A 17,541-nucleotide genomic window follows, 5' to 3' on the forward strand; every position below is an offset into this window, starting at 1 on the left:
GTTGATAGAGCTTATCAATGACTATTCCAGGGTTTAAATTTGATCAAAATCGTTGCAGCCGTTTTCGAGAAAATCGCGAAAACCCCTGTTTTTGACAACATTTTCGCCATTTTAGCCGCCATCTTGGATTGCATTCGATCGAAATTGTTCGTGTCGGATCCTTATAGTGTAAGGACCTTACGTTCCAAATTTCAAGTCATTCCGTTAATTGGGAGATGAGATATCGTGTACACAGACGCACATACACTCATACACACACACATACAGACCAATACCCAAAAACCACTTTTATGGACTCAGGGAACCTTGAAACGTATAGAAATTTGGAAATTGGGGTACCTTAATTTTTTTCGGAAAGCAATACTTTCCTTACCTATGGTAATAGGGCAAGGAAAGTAAAAATATCTTCCATAGACGTAAGGCGCTTTTCCCATGAATCAATTATTTCCAAACATTAGTTGTGTTACCAAAGAAAATAGAAGCTTTCGATAAAAATATTGGAGAATATGGATAACAGTTCTTTGATATTCACTTGAAACCGTCAGTATAACTCATTAATAGCAACAATGCTCACCATTCAAATAATGCTGACACATTGATGTGAATCTTACTATAATTTGTTTACATTAGATCAGATGGAGATAAGATGATAGCTACTGTTTCGATTTCAAATTAGGATTGCCATTTTTGCTTTTTATGGCAGTTTCGATTTCAATTATGTTTGACATTTTCGCTTTTTATACCCGTTGTTATTATTATGTGAAATAAGCTCTCATCAAATGAAATCATAATCATTGAAGTCAATCATACTAAGCGAACAATTTCTGTTTAAATATGTGTGTTTGCGGATATGTATGTATGTCTGACGGATCTCGAAAACGCCTCTAACATTTTTTTATTAAATCAGGAATAGAGTACGTTTGCGATAAAAAAATTATTTTGCAACAGGTCTCAACTCTGGGAATCGCTGAAGCTCTTTCAGGAAGGATTATTGGTCCCTCAAGTAGCAGCTGATAAAAAAGTTTCCATACTCTGTTGAAAACGTGAGAAAGAAAGTGTGAGAAAGTGAAAAAGATTATAATAGCTGTAGTTGAGTTACCAAATTTAGTGATCTTATTTTAAAACAGTGCAGTATTCATGTAACATCTGGAAGAATAGGTACAGAAAGTGACCGGATGATAGCAAAATAAATTAAAAATCGATCTCTCCAAACATTTTGGTGGTGATATTGTGAGGTGATAGAAATGCGACTAATTTCTTCAGCTTCTGTTGTATTGGTTCCTCTATTGCGCTATGTTTCTACGCAGTCATGGCCTTGAGAGAGCCAGATTAAATACCACGAGAACCAATAAGAGAAGCCTTCTATTAAAAAAAAACCCTGCTCTGATTAGTTCCCATGGAATTTAATCATGATTGAAATTGAACAGGCTTTTGAGCTACTGGAACTGATATTTTCATGTTTCAAAATTAGCTAAAAACTATATCGAAAAAAACATAATATTCCATCAGCTGGTCCTATTTCCTTTCATCCTATACTATTAAACGAGCAATTTCTGTTTAAATGTTTAGATGTTTGGATGTTGAGATATTTATATGTTTGTATTTCACCATATCTCTAAAACGGCTCTAACGATTCTCACGAAATTCAGAGCATAGTAGGTTTATAATATAAAAAATCGATTGCACTGGGTCTCATCCCTGGGAAAACTCACTGAAGGACATTGAAAGGATTATTATTATTCATCCTTCGAAAAACTGCTGATAATAATAGCCCAGTCATTGGTGCATGCAATCTATATTGTAGTTCTGATTCTTTGATATATTATTTGGGTATATAAGAGAAGTCTAGAACCAATTTCTTCATGCAAAATTTCCTTGTGCTAGATACAGAGTGGCCCAAAAACCTCGTATTTTCAGCTCATTTTCCAGTTTTCAGCTATTTCTGCCAAATCTCGTAATCGGACAGAAAAATTTGCTCACACATTTTTTCTAGATTATGAAAAACTGAATAAAATGAAATCATTCGGAACTCTCTATCTCCATTGAGTGCTGAGTTATGATTTTTCAAAAATGAGTGAAAATTGAAGAAACAATTTGAAGAATTTTAGTTTTTGATCAACAATATATTCCGATTGTTACCATCTAGATGTATAATTCAAAATCCCTCTGGGCGTATTTTTGTGCTCTACAATCTGAGATCAGGTAGAGCGCTCTATCTCATATAGATTTCCAGGTACACCTGACAACAATGCTCATTGTATTGTGAAAAACACCTAATTTCCAGCTTCAACCATCATCACAACTATATAATCTTCACATTAATATTTTGCACAACGACATAAGTTCATAAGATTATGTTCTATGAGAATAACCCATTAGATGCACTTCATTTAAGCATTTCCCAGTGGAAGAGTGGAGAGGCGCGCTTAAGGACACCTCAAGGATAAAAATTTCAAACATTTATATTTTCTGACACAATGCTCAGATTTCATCGTGCTACACTTCATTCTTCTCGGCTCGTCAAGGTGGTCCAAAATCATGCATCATAAGTCAAATTCGGTCGAAAAGTGGAAAAATTATTGTTGAGTGTACTAAAGCCCATATTCCAATACACAAAAAATGCTCAATTTCCATATTCAAAGCTGCATGTGTTTTGAAATACTTCTGATAAAATTTCCAAATCTAGTGGGGATGTGAAAACTGTCCCCCTCTACCCACTCCAATGAATTATACTTTCAATTCCAATACCATTCGAAAGTTACAGAAGATTTCGAAAATGGCGATTTCAGTTTTTACATTTTTTCCGTGATTTTACTGTTGATCAAGAGTTTCTAAAACGAGTCTGATACATCATAGAAACTCTCGATTGATTCCAAGTTGTAGATAAATTCATCCTCTACGATCTCAGTTGTCTAAAATCCATCTTGTATCACTTTTCCCTATCAAAGTACTGCCAAAACGGTTAATATGATAAAAATATCTACAATTTCTGGATTTTTTTCAACAATCAAATCTCACTCTACGAAAATATTTTTCCATAAATCGTTTACAGCAGGTGAAAGAGTAAATTATATTGTACATTTCAAGATCAAGATATGATTTTTATAATAAGGGGTTACCGAGATACATAGCTTTGAATATAGAAATTGGCCATTTTTTGTGTATTGGAATATGGGCTTTAGTACACTCAACAATAATTTTTCCACTTTTCGACTGAATTTGACTTATGATGCATGATTTTGGATCACCTTGACGAGCCGAGAAGAATTAAGTGTAGCACAATGAAATCTGAGCATTGTGTCAGAAGTTATAAGTGTTTGAAATTTTTATCCTTGAGGTGTCCTTAAGCGCGCCTCTCCACAAGGAAATACTTAAATGAAGTGCATCTAATGGGTGATTCTCATAGAACATAATCTTATGAACTTATGTCATTGTGCGAAATATCAATATGAAGACTATGTTGATGATGGTTGAAGCTGAAAATTAGGTGATTTCACAATACAATGAGCATTGTTGTCAGGTGTACCTGGAAATCTATATGAGATAGAGTGCTCTATCTGATCTCAGATTGTAGAGCTCAAAAATACGCCCAGAGGGATTTTGGATTATACATCTAAATAGTAACAATCGGAATATATTGTTGATCAAAAACTAAAATTCATCAAAATTTCACTCATTTTTGAAAAATCATAACTCAGTACTCATTGAAGATAGAGAGTTTCGAATGATCTCATTTTGTTCAAAATTTCATAATCTAAAAAAAGGCGGAAGCAAATTTTTCTGTCCGATCACAAGATTTGGCATAAATAGCTGAAAACTGGTGAATGAACCGAAAATACGAGGTTTTTGGGCCATTCTGTATCTAGAACAAGGAAATTTTGCATGAAGAAATTGGTTCTGGACATCTCTTATGTACCCAAATAATATATTAAAAATCAGAACTACAATATAAATTGCAAGCACACCCCTTTCTTATGTCTATATTGACTGGACTATAATTATTTCGTCGTCTGTTGATGATGGAAGTGAGTGAGCGAGTTCATGTGTGTGGGATTGTGTCAAAATTATGACTCAGCTGTTGAACTTTTGTAATCATTCAATCAGGTACTTAGTGCCGGTTGCAAAAAAGCCGGATTATTTTCAATCCTGATAGATTCCAGTGGATCCATCTTTTTGAAATGGTCTTCTCTGATTTGGTTCACATGTAATTAATCAGGATTAAAATTCAACCGGCTTTTGTGCAACCGGCTTTGTGAGGGGAATTTTTGCATTCTTCTGGGAATTAATCTCAATTTACTGTGATTAGATAGAACATTTCTGTATGAACTATGAATGATATTATAATTTCTTCTTTCGTAATAAATGTTTTATGTTTTTGTACTCCAGAGCGAAGCTCGGTCCCCGATATTGATGTCATTACATGACACAAGACAAACCTATTGATATTAATTTATATTAATGAATCACAAGTGGATACTAAAGTTCTCAATCTAGATAGAAATTAGATTGAGTTACATGTTAATTTAAATTCAAATTTTCATCCCTAAGCTTTTGGTTTTAAGCTAAGATTAAATAAATAAATCATAAATAATGGTAGTCAATAATCAAAGTGATTGAATAAACTCTATTCAGAGTTATTCAAATCAACATTAAAATGTTCACTTAAAAATTCCCACTTTAATATTTGTGGTAGTAAAGTTTAGGACATGAGAAATCAGCCACATTAAATGTTAGACTAATTATTATGAATGGACTCTTATATATAAATGGACTCCCATGGAAGAAAGAATCAGTGGATTGGCTGCTTTTACACTTTTGAATAATAATAACTATAATAATAATAATAATTTTATTGTAAGTGAAACGAAGAGTAAAGCTGCATTTACACCAAAGATGAACAAATGTGTTAGTCAAGTTCCGTTCAATCTAATAGAATCCATAAGGATTAAGTTATCAGCATTTTGTCAATAACTTCGGTGTAAACTAGCTTAAGCGATAGGCTATGCCAGAAATTCCAGAATAAGCCAGAGATCCATGGATATCAGAGTCAACCAATTCCAAATAAACTTGATTTGGAATTCTATTTCCAATTGCATCAAGCAAAAGCAAAAATAACATGATCACTGCTAATTTGATAACTGTCAACGAGAAATATTAATTGCCAATGGATGAAGTCGAGGTCGACTCTTAAGCCCCGCCCAATATTCCACAAAATTCGCTGCAATTAGTCTACTATTCTACAGAGCACTTCCAAGACATCAATTAATAATTCAAATGATCAGACTCAATAATTTTCATGCCAAGCTGTGGCCTAATTTCTTTATTCAATACCGATAGAGGGCAGATCATAAGATGCTCCTAGCAAATAGTAGGTCCGCGATACAAGAATTTGAGATGAGTCTCATCTCTGAGATAACTTGAGAGGAAAAATTGATCATCCAAGTGGCAGCTTATTGAAACTTTCCATCGTTTGTTGAAAACTAAAGAGAGGAGGAGAAAAAATTAACAGCTGTGGTTATATCATTTAGCAATATAATTTGAAAGCATTGCATGATTCAATAAAAATATTCCATAATGTCAAGATGAGTGCATAAGAGCAACAGGGTGACACCATAAGGTATCGCTAACTTTTGATAAAATACGCTTTTTAAAATACGCAGTTGAATGTATATTTCAACAGAGTTGAATGTGTTGTTCAAACTGAGGTGATAGCAACGCAACTAATCATCACACTTACTGATAACGATTTTTGGGTAACTAAGTATTATAGAAATGTATTTGAATGAAACTTGAAACGGTCCTATATCTAATAACATTTTCATCGAGGGAGAGCACCTTTTCGGATACAAAATTCTATGACAGTGACGAGACTTTATTGATTTATTATTCAAGTTATATACGGCAAGCAATTTTTGTTTGTATGATGGATCTCAAAGACGATTATAACGGCTTTGGTAGAATTCAGGTTATAAATATTTTACAAGAATAATCTGATCATTTAATTCCCGTAGCGAAGCACGGGTACCCTGCTAGTATGACATAAAATTATTTTTTTGGTGAGTTCTATTTCCACATATCATTATTCTTTGGGATATTCTGAGAAAAATGATGCAAGATACATTATCTTATGTGCTTTGGATGTATTCCTACAATTATTCAAATGCACCTCTGCAAACATGCCGAATTCGGCTTGCCAGTTCAGACAAAAACAACAGCCAGTTGTAGGGTTAAAATTTATATTGTTAAGATGAGGAGAGAAAAACAGGCTCAAACTGTCCCTTAACTGTTCCTTTCTCAAATTCTCAAAAAAAGTAATAGATAGAGAAATTTCAATGAAGAACTTGGAACAATAAAGAACTTCAACATTATTTCTACTCAGTGACCAAGGCACAATCTAGAAACATAATTTTTATCACATATCCATCACTCACACTCTATTTGATAGAAAGCTCAATATGGAACAAAAGAGAGTATGGGGTGATAGTATAAAACTCACATCATAAATGCATTATAAACTGAATAAATTGCAATTTAAAGAAGTATCTCAAAATATGCCCAACTATTATCTCTCCGGTTATAGGAAAATAATGTGGATATTGAGAAGAATTGGAATTTACCACACATTATCCTGTTTTAAGTGTATGAGAGTTTAATTTCTAGAATAGAGATGCCCTCCGAGCTGGTTGAAGAGGTTGTCATCCTCTCATAGTCTTTCATACAGGCAGTCAACCGATCACTTGTCTTATAGAATAATCAAGTTTATTAGAAGAATAATATCTTAGGATACTTATAGTATGGATTCATATTCATATACGTATACTTTTCAATTTTTGATAATTTTTTATTGAATACATGAGTATTGGATCATGGAGAGTTGGTTTTCCCTTTCACTCATAAATAAAGAAAGAGAGTTCTACAATAAGAGTACAAGTATCAATTGAGGATTCCTGTTACAAATAATAAATGAGAAATATGTGTTTCACAATACGAGAGCAAGTATTCAACACAATTCTCAATTATTGATAATTCCCCATGCAGTATGCATGCTTTAATATATTTGCCCTTATATTTTGTTGTAGTTGTCAATTAGAGAGATTCAACCAGAAAACTATTTCCTGATCAAGTATGTAAAAGCCATAATTTTCCTGAAAAAAGAGTTGACTGCTAAGGGATTAGGCAGGATGTTCTATTGATTCTATTGAATATACGGTACACAGACAAGATAAAGGATTGTGAGAGAAATAATATTATAGCGCAATCAATGTTTTCACGTTTTTAATTCCTTATTCAATTATCGATTTATCAAATTCATTAGCATTGAGTAATTGAATTACAAAAGAGCCAGGGAAAGCATGTTAATTTTCAATGAGAGAGCAACAGGTATTCGATGAGCAGGCTCTTAAAAAACGATCATTCTGAAATATCCAGCCGTCCAAAAGTATTGAATTTCTAGAATGAGACTTGAAAGTTATGTACTTTCTGAGAAAAAGATTTACAAAGTTGCTCAATTTAACATTGGTAAGATAGGAAGAATAGATATTTAGAGCACCAATGACGTCACACCGATAATCTGACTCTGATCATTAGAAGATCGAGATGCGCGTGGCCAGTACTTTATATTCTATACTGAGGTCCACGTTATAATGGCAGTGGAAAAGGATATGAGAACAGCATTGCTGATTCTCTGCCATGTCAGATTATATTTCTATATTGTTCAATAACGATCTAGTAGCGTTGCGAATCTGGAAAAGGATAGCGCTATCTGCTTTGTCAAATGATAGACAAGGATAGCAACACCAATGCTGATCAAATACTGACATTATAACGTGGACCGCACTATAGGTACCTTGCACTGGATCAATACCGAAAATATCATCACTTTCAATTGCATTAAAACATTCCAAAACAATCACCTCATCAAACGTTTACTATAAAAAATTCAAAATTATACTCATGAATCATAAATATATATGCTTTAAAAACAAAACAAAAACAAAAATAATAACCAGAAAAATGTTAGAGACAGAAAAATTGCAAATATATAAAACAAAATCAAATAACCAGTTCACTTCGCATCGAGAAATATTAATTCAGAATTTACGGTTTCTCTTAATCCATTATTCACTTATTATATTCGTCCAAATCCTCATCACACATAATCCTCTTTGTTCGTGAATTTTCAGTTTGTTTCACGAAGATCTTGCAATCACGAACACAGACAAACGTTTTTTTCTTCATTCTCAGGTCCTTAGCTCTACCCAGTTAACGTTTGAAGAATTGAGATAAATGTTCATTCACGTACACCGTTGCGATAGGTAGTTTACTGCATAAGGGTCTGTATAATAAGTAACCGGACTGACCTCAGGAAATTTTTTATTGGCAAAAAATGTACAATTTTTCATCAGATATCTTCAAAGTAGTCCCTATTGGAATCATCAATAGCATGCTGATACCGGATTTTCAAATCTCTGAACGCTCCCTGGAAGTCGGCAACCTCTATGCTGTCTAGAGCCCTCATTGTAGCAGGTTGAACGTTTCCCAGAGTCCCGAACCGCATCCCCTTGAGTTGTCTCTTGATCTTGGGGAACAAAAAAAGTTCACAAAGAGTTTGTGCCACCCGGCCAAACTGTAAACGACCAGTTCTACCGAGTTCGTCCGGGGATTGCCGATTCGTGGATCCTCCATCACGACAATGCTCTGTCGCACACCTGCCCCTGCCTGCTCGTCACCGAGCAGTTGGCCGAATAGTCGAGGGTAACGTTGCCACATCCTCCTTACAGCTCAGATATGGCACCACTGGACTTCTTTTTGCTCCCCAAGATCAAGAGACAACTCAAGGGGACGCGGTTCGGGACTCTGGAAAACGTTCAACCTGCTACAACGAGGGCTCTAGACAGCATAGAGGTTGCCGACTTCCAGGGAGCGTTCAGGGATTTGAAAATCCGGTATAAGCATGTTATTGACTCCAATAGGGACTACTTTGAAGATATCATTGGATTTAATGACTCTCTGCTTTCGCGAAGCTGTGATCCACTCAATCTTCTTAAATCTTGAAGTAAATTATGCTCCCCAATTGAAGAAGACCCTTTAGCATTGGGAACTCTAAGAACGATGGATGAGTCCTCCTTCTTGAAGCTCACATTTATCGTCTTAGCTACCAATTCCATGATGAGCGGCAAATTCTCTTCTTTAGTTTCGGGAATCCCAACTATTTCCAAGTTATCCAGTCTAGTGTACTGTTGGAGACTGTGAATTTCCTTTTCCAGACGGTAAATATGTGATTTATTGTCCGTGTTTTGTAACTCTAGGTCGGCACATTTTTGTTTCAAAACATTATTTTCATTTGTGAGCATGTTAATATGTGTCACAATATCATCGGTTTTAGTATTAATGTTCAAGTTTTCTAATTTTGAATTGAGTTCATCTAGCCTTGCCGTGAGTTCAGTTCTTAAACTTGTTGGTGAATCAGAGATTTGTTTTATATTAATGTCCGACTGACCCAAAGAACTACTCCTTTCTGGCAAACAGTAATCACACTTCCATGCGGCTCTGGCCATGCATTTTTAACCAATCAGAGATCACAAATATAGTAGTGGTAGTGGAGTGTTTGCAATTTTCTAATCCTAATAATGGGACATGCTCCTTATGATCCAACTTACTGATTTAACTACGGTACTGATTTTCTTATGGAATTACTAACTTGGTCGCGCCACCCCCTGGTAGATCATATAAGGTCGGGGCTCACTACCACCACACTTTTGGTAGTGCGTTTGCTCGCGCTTCCAAAACGCAGTGTGACATGCTCCAATTTTTGATTCTAAGATATCGCTGATCCACCATGGTGGCAGAGTGCGCCATAGGCATTATACCAATGCCATCAATTATCTTATTATTGACCGTTCTATAAAAGTTGAAAAATGTTTTTCAATAGGTTTTGAAATTGCAAGAACATAAATTACCTGGCTAGCAGTTAGCCTTTTGTCAGCATCATAGACGAGTAGGTGTTTCGCAAGATCGACGAGGACAGGAGACGAGTCGGGAAGGAGGGTAGACCAGGGAAGAGGCCTCGCCGGTGGAAACGATATCTTGTTGTAATCGGGCAGATTGGTGAGTCCCGGCCAAATGGATTCGGTTGGTGTGCCAAGGCCCCGCAACACTATAGCAAGCTGATCTATGTCAGTCTCTCCCTGTCACAACAAATCAATCATCCATAATTAATTTAATAGAGATATAATTCTTTGAAATGTTATAGGAAAAATAATGTAAAACATTATTTTTGGGTATTTACCAAACATATCTTTTGAAAGAAATTGTTAGGTCTCAGCACAAGAAGCTAGAAAATGTTATCACCAGTTGCGGTATCAATTTTTTTTTATTTATTTATTTTTTTATTGTACAATACTATAGCCATCTAGTCTGGAGACTAATGAGCTAATTTTTTCTAACTTGAAAATGTTAACAGCGAATATCTCATTAGATATTCTCACTGATATTGATTGTTTAATTAATATGTACACTTATGACTGTACTATAAAAGCTAGATTCACTCAATCACTGCTCATGCGGTATCAATTGACTAGAGATAAGATAATAACTGCTATCAAGGCTATGTTCATAAACAGCCAAATGAAAATAAAAGTCTTATTGTAATTATTCAATAATATAACAATAATGTTTGAGGTTAGGTTCTTTGACATTAGCTTGTTGGCGACCTTAGTAATCGGTCGAACCATATATTTGAGAATTAGCCAGACAACTTCTAGCAAATTAATTGTGTCTAGGTAGCATTTGCTAAGACTAGGAAAAGAGGGTTTTGTATACTAAACATGTCAAATAAATGTTATCCAAAAACGATTAAGAAAACACAAAAATATTTATTATATCATTGAGCATGAACAAAAATAACAAAAAACAAAAAAAAAAAAAAAAGGAAATGGGATTCATTTTTATTGAGCACATTAATACATATTACAGTCTAGGGATGTACCAATCATAATACAGTATTTGCTCAGTGCTAAAAATTATTTAATTCAAAATCTCCACGTGGTCTTTTCTAAATTATAAAAATTTCAAAGTTGTTGTAGAAGGCACAAAACAATGTAGTTAAGACAAAATAAGAGTTGTAAATATTCAATTTTAGGTTAGTAATTTTTTATTGTATTATGAACTATTTGACAGCACCAGATTACGTCATCATGGAGTATTTAAAATCTGCCAATGGGGAAGGATATTTAAATTTTATGCAAATTAAAAAAGTTGGAAGTATCATTGAGAGAGAATAGGGGAAGAGCGACAGCCCACTTGCTTGCCAGAGGTCACCAGGGACACCCACCAATTATGAGAGCATTGGACTGAATCCCTTATTGTACATTAAATAATTTATTGCCAAAGTTTAAGTTTTGATTTATGTAATTGAAAATAAAATTCATGTAACTCAGTGATGTCGCAGTATGACATGAGTTGTTAAATTTAAATATTCCCACTGGAGAGTGTTATGCAAAACAGATGACATAAATCAGTTATAATATTTAATAGTTTGTTGATTGGAATTCACTCGATCCTACATGTTTTAATAGAGATTACACACGTTGAGTATTAATCTTTGAGACTTATTTATTTCTAATATTCTACATGGCGCAGTCGGTAAATAAAAATCACAGCAAATGTCAACCATTCGATGGAACAACCGAAGATTGGATATATTGGCACGAAAGGTTCAAGATTTTCCTACGAAATGGAAACATCAAAAACGAAGAAAAAAAACGAGACTTACTACTTGAGAATCTGGGACCGCAACCATTCAAGATAGTTTTCGATTCTATGCATCCGACCCCCATAAACAACATTGGATTTAATGATGCGATAGAAGTCTTAAACAAATACTACACGAAACCACAAGCACCTCTATCCCAGAGAGTTTGTTTTTCTCGACGATTCCGGAATGAAGGTGAGACCATAACTCAATTTGAACTAGATTTAAGGTTTCTCGCAGGAAATTGTAATTTTGGTGATAACCTGGATGAACGTTTAAGAGATCAGTTCATACTGGGCATCAACAACGATAGTTGGCAACTTGAGTTATTGAGAATGCATGCATCAACACAAACAACTTTTACAAAAATAGTAGAATCAGCAAAATTGCTAGAAACCGTTAACCTTCAACAGCAAGAAATTAAAAACAGTTCTACAAATTGAATAGAGTAAAAATTTCTGATAAACATCAGGCAATGGAATCTAACCCTCAAAAGTACAACGAAAAATATGAAAAGAAATCGACTCTAAAATTGAACAAAAATACACATTGTCTCCGTTGTGGAAACCGGCGACATTCTGATGGTGTCATGTGCACTGCAAATAACCAATTTTGTAAAGCTTGCGGAGGTAAGAACCATTTTGCTAGAGCATGTCTAAAAGTAGGGAACGCTACAATTGTAAAAGACAAACAGATAAATCAGGTCCGCGAAAATTTATCAATATTCTGATATTGAACATATAAGAACTCTGGAAAAAGGCTGTAAAGTAATGGTGAACGTTAAACTCAACAACAACACAGTGAAAATGCTGTATGATCCAGGTGCCGCTTACAGCGTTATTAACAAGAAATTATGGAAAAAAATTGGAAGTCCCATTTTAAAACCAACAAGAAACCTCACGGCATACACAGGGATTGACATTGAAACACTTGGAGAAACACATATAAACGTCAATGCTTTTGGTGACTCCAGGAAATTACCAGTAATTGTTATAAAGAAAGATGACATACCTTTGTTTGGACTTAATTGGGTCCTCAAATTCAATCTACCCTTACCTCCCGGTGCTGAAATATGCTCAGTAAAAAAAACGATAAGCTCTCCACAAAAAAAGAACTCAGTTTTGGTAAATAAGATAATCAAAGATTTTTCTGATGTTTTCAATCCAAATCTGGGAACAATAAAGAACTGCAAGGTACTTTTCCACATGTCAAAAAATGCCATACCAATAGTTGCAAAACCACGTCCAGTTCCGTTTTCTTCAAGAAAAGCAGTAGAAATGGAACTACAACGTTTAGTAGACAGTAATGTACTATCACCTGTAAACACAAGTGAAGAACCTATCACATGGTCCTCACCAATAGTTATTGTGGTGAAACCTACAGGAGCAGTCCGGATATGTGCTGATTTTAAAACCACCATAAACAAGTTTATAAGTCCAGACAACTATCCCCTACCTAGGTTTGAAGAAATCACTTCAAAACTTACAGGAGGGGAAGAATTCACAATTATTGATTTGAAGGATGCATATCTACAAATGGAAGTTGATACTTCTGTACAAAAGTATCTCACTATTTCTACTCATAAAGGATTTTTCAGATATTCACGCCTTCCTTTTGGGATAAAAATAGCAACAGCAGCTTTTCAGTGTAAAATGGATCAAATCTTGGCTGGCTTGGAAGGCGTTGCATGTCTTTTAGACGATGTAATAATAACAGCTCCCACAAGAGAAGAACACATTAACAGAGTCAGGGAAGTGTTAAAACGTTTTGAAAACAATGGACTTCGAGTACAAACCACAAAATGTAAATGGTTTGAGGAATCAGTAAACTATTTGGGACACAGAATAGATCAAACAGGTATACACCCCACAACTGAACACATCAAAGCCGTAGAAGATATGCCATCACCGAAAAATGTCAAAGAACTAAGATCCTTTTCGGGATCAATCAACTACTACAGTAAATTTGTTCCACATTTACAATCACTGTGCGTTCCGTTACACAAATTACTTCAAAAAGGAGCAAATTGGCACTGGGATAAAAAACATGAATAAATCGCTACAAAATTGAGACATTTATCAACAACATCAGATACTTTAGCTCATTATGATGAATCACTTCCTCTAATTCTTGCCACAGATGCAAGTGAAGTTGGATTAGGTGCAGCTCTTTTTCACAGATATACTGATGGTACTGAAAGGCCAATTTTGTTCGCATCAAGATGACTTGACAAAGCTGAAAAACGGTACAGTGTGATTGAAAAAGAAGCATTAGGTTTAATTTTCGGAGTAACACGTTTTGAACAGTTCCTCTATGGCAGACATTTTGAGATTCGTACTGATCATAAAGCTTTAGTGAAAGTTTTCGGTGAAAATGACTCTATTCCAAAAGTTGTTTCCAACCGTATTGCTAGATGGGCTTTAATTTTGAGCTCATACGACTACTCAATAAATTATCACAGAGGTGCAGATAATGCAATGGCGGATATGCTATCAAGGTTTCCTTTGGAAAATGTATTGAAGTCAAAAAACGAAAAGTTAGGGGAAAACAATAGAGCACATCTTTTCCACCTTCAATTTCAAGATATACCATTATCAACAAAGAGCTCACAAGAAACAACGAAACATGACACAACACTTGCAAAAGTTACAAACTATCTCCGAAGTGGTTGGACAACAGATACAAATGTAAACAAAGAACTACTACCATATTACAATAAACGAGAAGAACTATCATTTGAAAATGGCATACTCCTCTGGTCGGGTCGTTTAGTCATACCCACAAGATTAAGAACAAAAGTACTACAAATTCTTCATGAAGGTCATCCAGGAATTGTAGCAATGAAAGGAAAAACACGATTCCAAGTATGGTGGCCTGGACTGGACAAAGATTTAGAGGAACATGTAAAACACTGCACCGCATGTCAAGAAAACAGAAACAGAGATGTTGAGATGCCACTTTTCCCATGGACTTTTCCAACAGAAGTGTGGTCTAGAATCCACATAGATTTCACAGGAACATTTTTAGGGAAAATGTGGTTAGTCATTGTAGATGCTAGATCGAAATGGCTCGAAGTAATACCCATGTCAACAACCACAACAAAATCCACGATCAATATATTACAAGATCTATTTTCTAAATTTGGCTACCCAAGAATAATTGTAAGTGACAACGGTCCTCAACTGACTTCGTATGAATTCCAAAATTTCTGCAAAGAACTGAACATAAAACATGCATGTATCACCCCATATCACCCAAAAAGCAATGGATTGGTGGAGCATGGGGTACGAACGTTCAAAGAACGTATGGGAATTTCAAAAGGAAGTACTGGCACCTTACAAGAAAAACTAAATAAATTTTTATTCGCTCATAGAACATCCCCAAAGAGAGCAATGGGAAAAACACCTGTTTTTATGATGTTCGGTTGCGAGTTACGCTGCAAAATAGATCTATTACTACCAGATGTTAACGACAGAATAGACGAAGAGTTAGTTAGACAAGGGAACAGCAAGCCGAGAGTCAACGCAAAGGTGTTCGGAGAGGGCGATGGCGTATGGGTACTAGACAGATCAGGCAAAGGCTACAAAAAAGGAAAAATCGTTAAAGTAAATGGACCATACTCATACCTAGTGAATGTTGAGGAAACGATGAGAAGATGCCACACAGATCAACTGCGATATGCAGATTGAACTTAAGAAGAAAGGGGGAAGATGTAGTATACCAGAAACCAGATGTTATGCAAAACAGATGACATAAATCAGTTATAATATTTAATAGTTTGTTGATTGGAATTCACTCGATCCTACATGTTTTAATAGAGATTACACACGTTGAGTATTAATCTTTGAGACTTATTTATTTCTAATATTCTACAGAGAGGATGACAGCAGCCCACCAGAAGAGGCTTAGGACACTGAGACAAATCCAGGCCACCATCAATAATTGTGGAAGATCTACACATGAGTTCAATAATTATTTAAGAGGGCCCTCAGTGCTACGAATCATTCATAATTGAATAAAGCTAGCTTGTGTTGAAGGTCAATTTGAAAATCAAACTTAATATTGAAATTTGCACAAATATTCAAACTTAAGGGGAAGTCTTAATAAGAACAACTTATGAGAATTTAATATTCAAGTATGCACAGAGTAAATATTTATTAATATTTGATTTATTATATATGCTCACTTATTAATTTTTTTTATCAGTTATAAGAATTTTCTGAAGCTCATGTTCACAAGATAAATTATTTTATCCAAATTCCACCAGAGGCCGAACCCAAGACCTGAGATATTTTGATATTTTAATTTTTCATATTGTTGGAAGTAAGATTTATAAAATTTTATCCAACAAGCAATAGCAGAAGGTAATACTTTTATTTTCATTTGGCTGCTTATAATCATAGCCTTGAGAGCCATTATTATCTAATCTCTAGACCATTGACACCGTAACTGGTGATAACAATATATTTCCAGCTTCTTGTTCTGAGACCTATCAATTTCTTTTCAATAATAGATTTTGGGGAATACCCAAATTTTATTGTTACAAAACGCCCCCAAATTTGAATTCAAAATATTTGAGAATCAAAGTATTTTTAATACAAATTCTTAACTCATAACTGATAAAGTTTTAGTTTTACTTTTGAAGAATAAAGAGTTGATGAGGGAAACTCACAAAGAAAACGATTTTACATACTGACTGCGTTTTAATCACCATGACAGTGCTGCCACCATAGTGGTTCAAACAAATAAATAATTTTGACATTACAATAGAAATAATACAAAATATAGTTTTAACGAAGAATCAGTTTACATCCAAATTGTTATTTGTTAAATGATAATAAAGATTTCAATCAGAATTACTTGTTAGAAAGTCATCATTTGTATTACTTGTTTTACATAGTCACCAACATATCTTTAAACTTCGAAAATTTGTACCGGCTTTCATAGTTGACTGCAAAAGACATGTCAGGTCTTGTTTTGTTAGTTAAGTATAGCAAACTACCTACCACCTCTCTACAGGGGAAATCTATTCTAAGCTTTTCAATTTGGTCATTTTTTTACTATGGATGTATTTTGATATTTACTGCCAGTCATACTGAAATTTTCAAGAACTTTCTTAGAATAGCTTGTCTGTGTTACAAAAATTCCTTCTTTATTTTGTCTTATTTCCAAACCTAAATAACTAGCTGGAGTCTCATTTACTGTCATTTCAAAATTTTTCCATTGAGAAGGGGCTTGTTTTAATCCATAAAGGGCTTTCTTCAATCTACATACCTTTCCTTCTTCATCACCAAATCCTTCTGGAATTCTCATAAAAGTTTCATCATCTAATTCCCCATACAAAAAAGCAGTTTTTACATCAAATGTTTGGATTTTCAAATAATCCTGCGCTGCAATTGAAAACAAAATTCTTAATGATGCATTGTCTTCAACAGGACTAAAAGTATCTTTAAAACCGATTGAACCTTCTTTCTGTTGACATCCTCTAACAACTAACCTAGCCTTGTATATCCCATTATCTTTTACTTTGAATACCCACCTACTTGTTAAAATTTCCTTTCCTGTAGTTTCTTTTTCATCAACAATACTCCAAGTATTATTCTTTTCCAAAGATACTTTCTCTTTATTTATTGCTTCCTTCCATTTTTCTCTGTCCTCACTCTCCATGCATTCCATAAATGTTAACATTACTTGTCCATCATTGTATCTAGCAGGTAATCTTATATTATTTCTTGGTCTCAAACTATAATGTTGATTCACTTCTTCTAATTGATCCTCATTCACCATCT

At 34.6% G+C, this 17,541-nt stretch overlaps 1 protein-coding gene across 3 annotated transcripts in view; it reads right to left on the bottom strand.

Annotated features, from left to right (window-relative positions):
* LOC111044477 (cyclin-dependent kinase 20) overlaps nucleotides 1-17,541 on the bottom strand; it is a 138,894-nt gene that overhangs the window by 11,393 nt on the left and 109,960 nt on the right. For all 3 annotated transcript variants that reach the window (XM_039427489.1, XM_039427490.1, XM_039427491.1), the window contains one exon: nucleotides 9,960-10,187. In XM_039427489.1, coding sequence (XP_039283423.1) covers nucleotides 9,960-10,187 — 228 coding nt within the window. The remainder of the gene's footprint in view (nucleotides 1-9,959; nucleotides 10,188-17,541) is intronic.

This window comes from Nilaparvata lugens, chromosome 4, assembly GCF_014356525.2.
Source record: "Nilaparvata lugens isolate BPH chromosome 4, ASM1435652v1, whole genome shotgun sequence".
Classification (NCBI taxonomy): domain Eukaryota; kingdom Metazoa; phylum Arthropoda; class Insecta; order Hemiptera; family Delphacidae; genus Nilaparvata; species Nilaparvata lugens.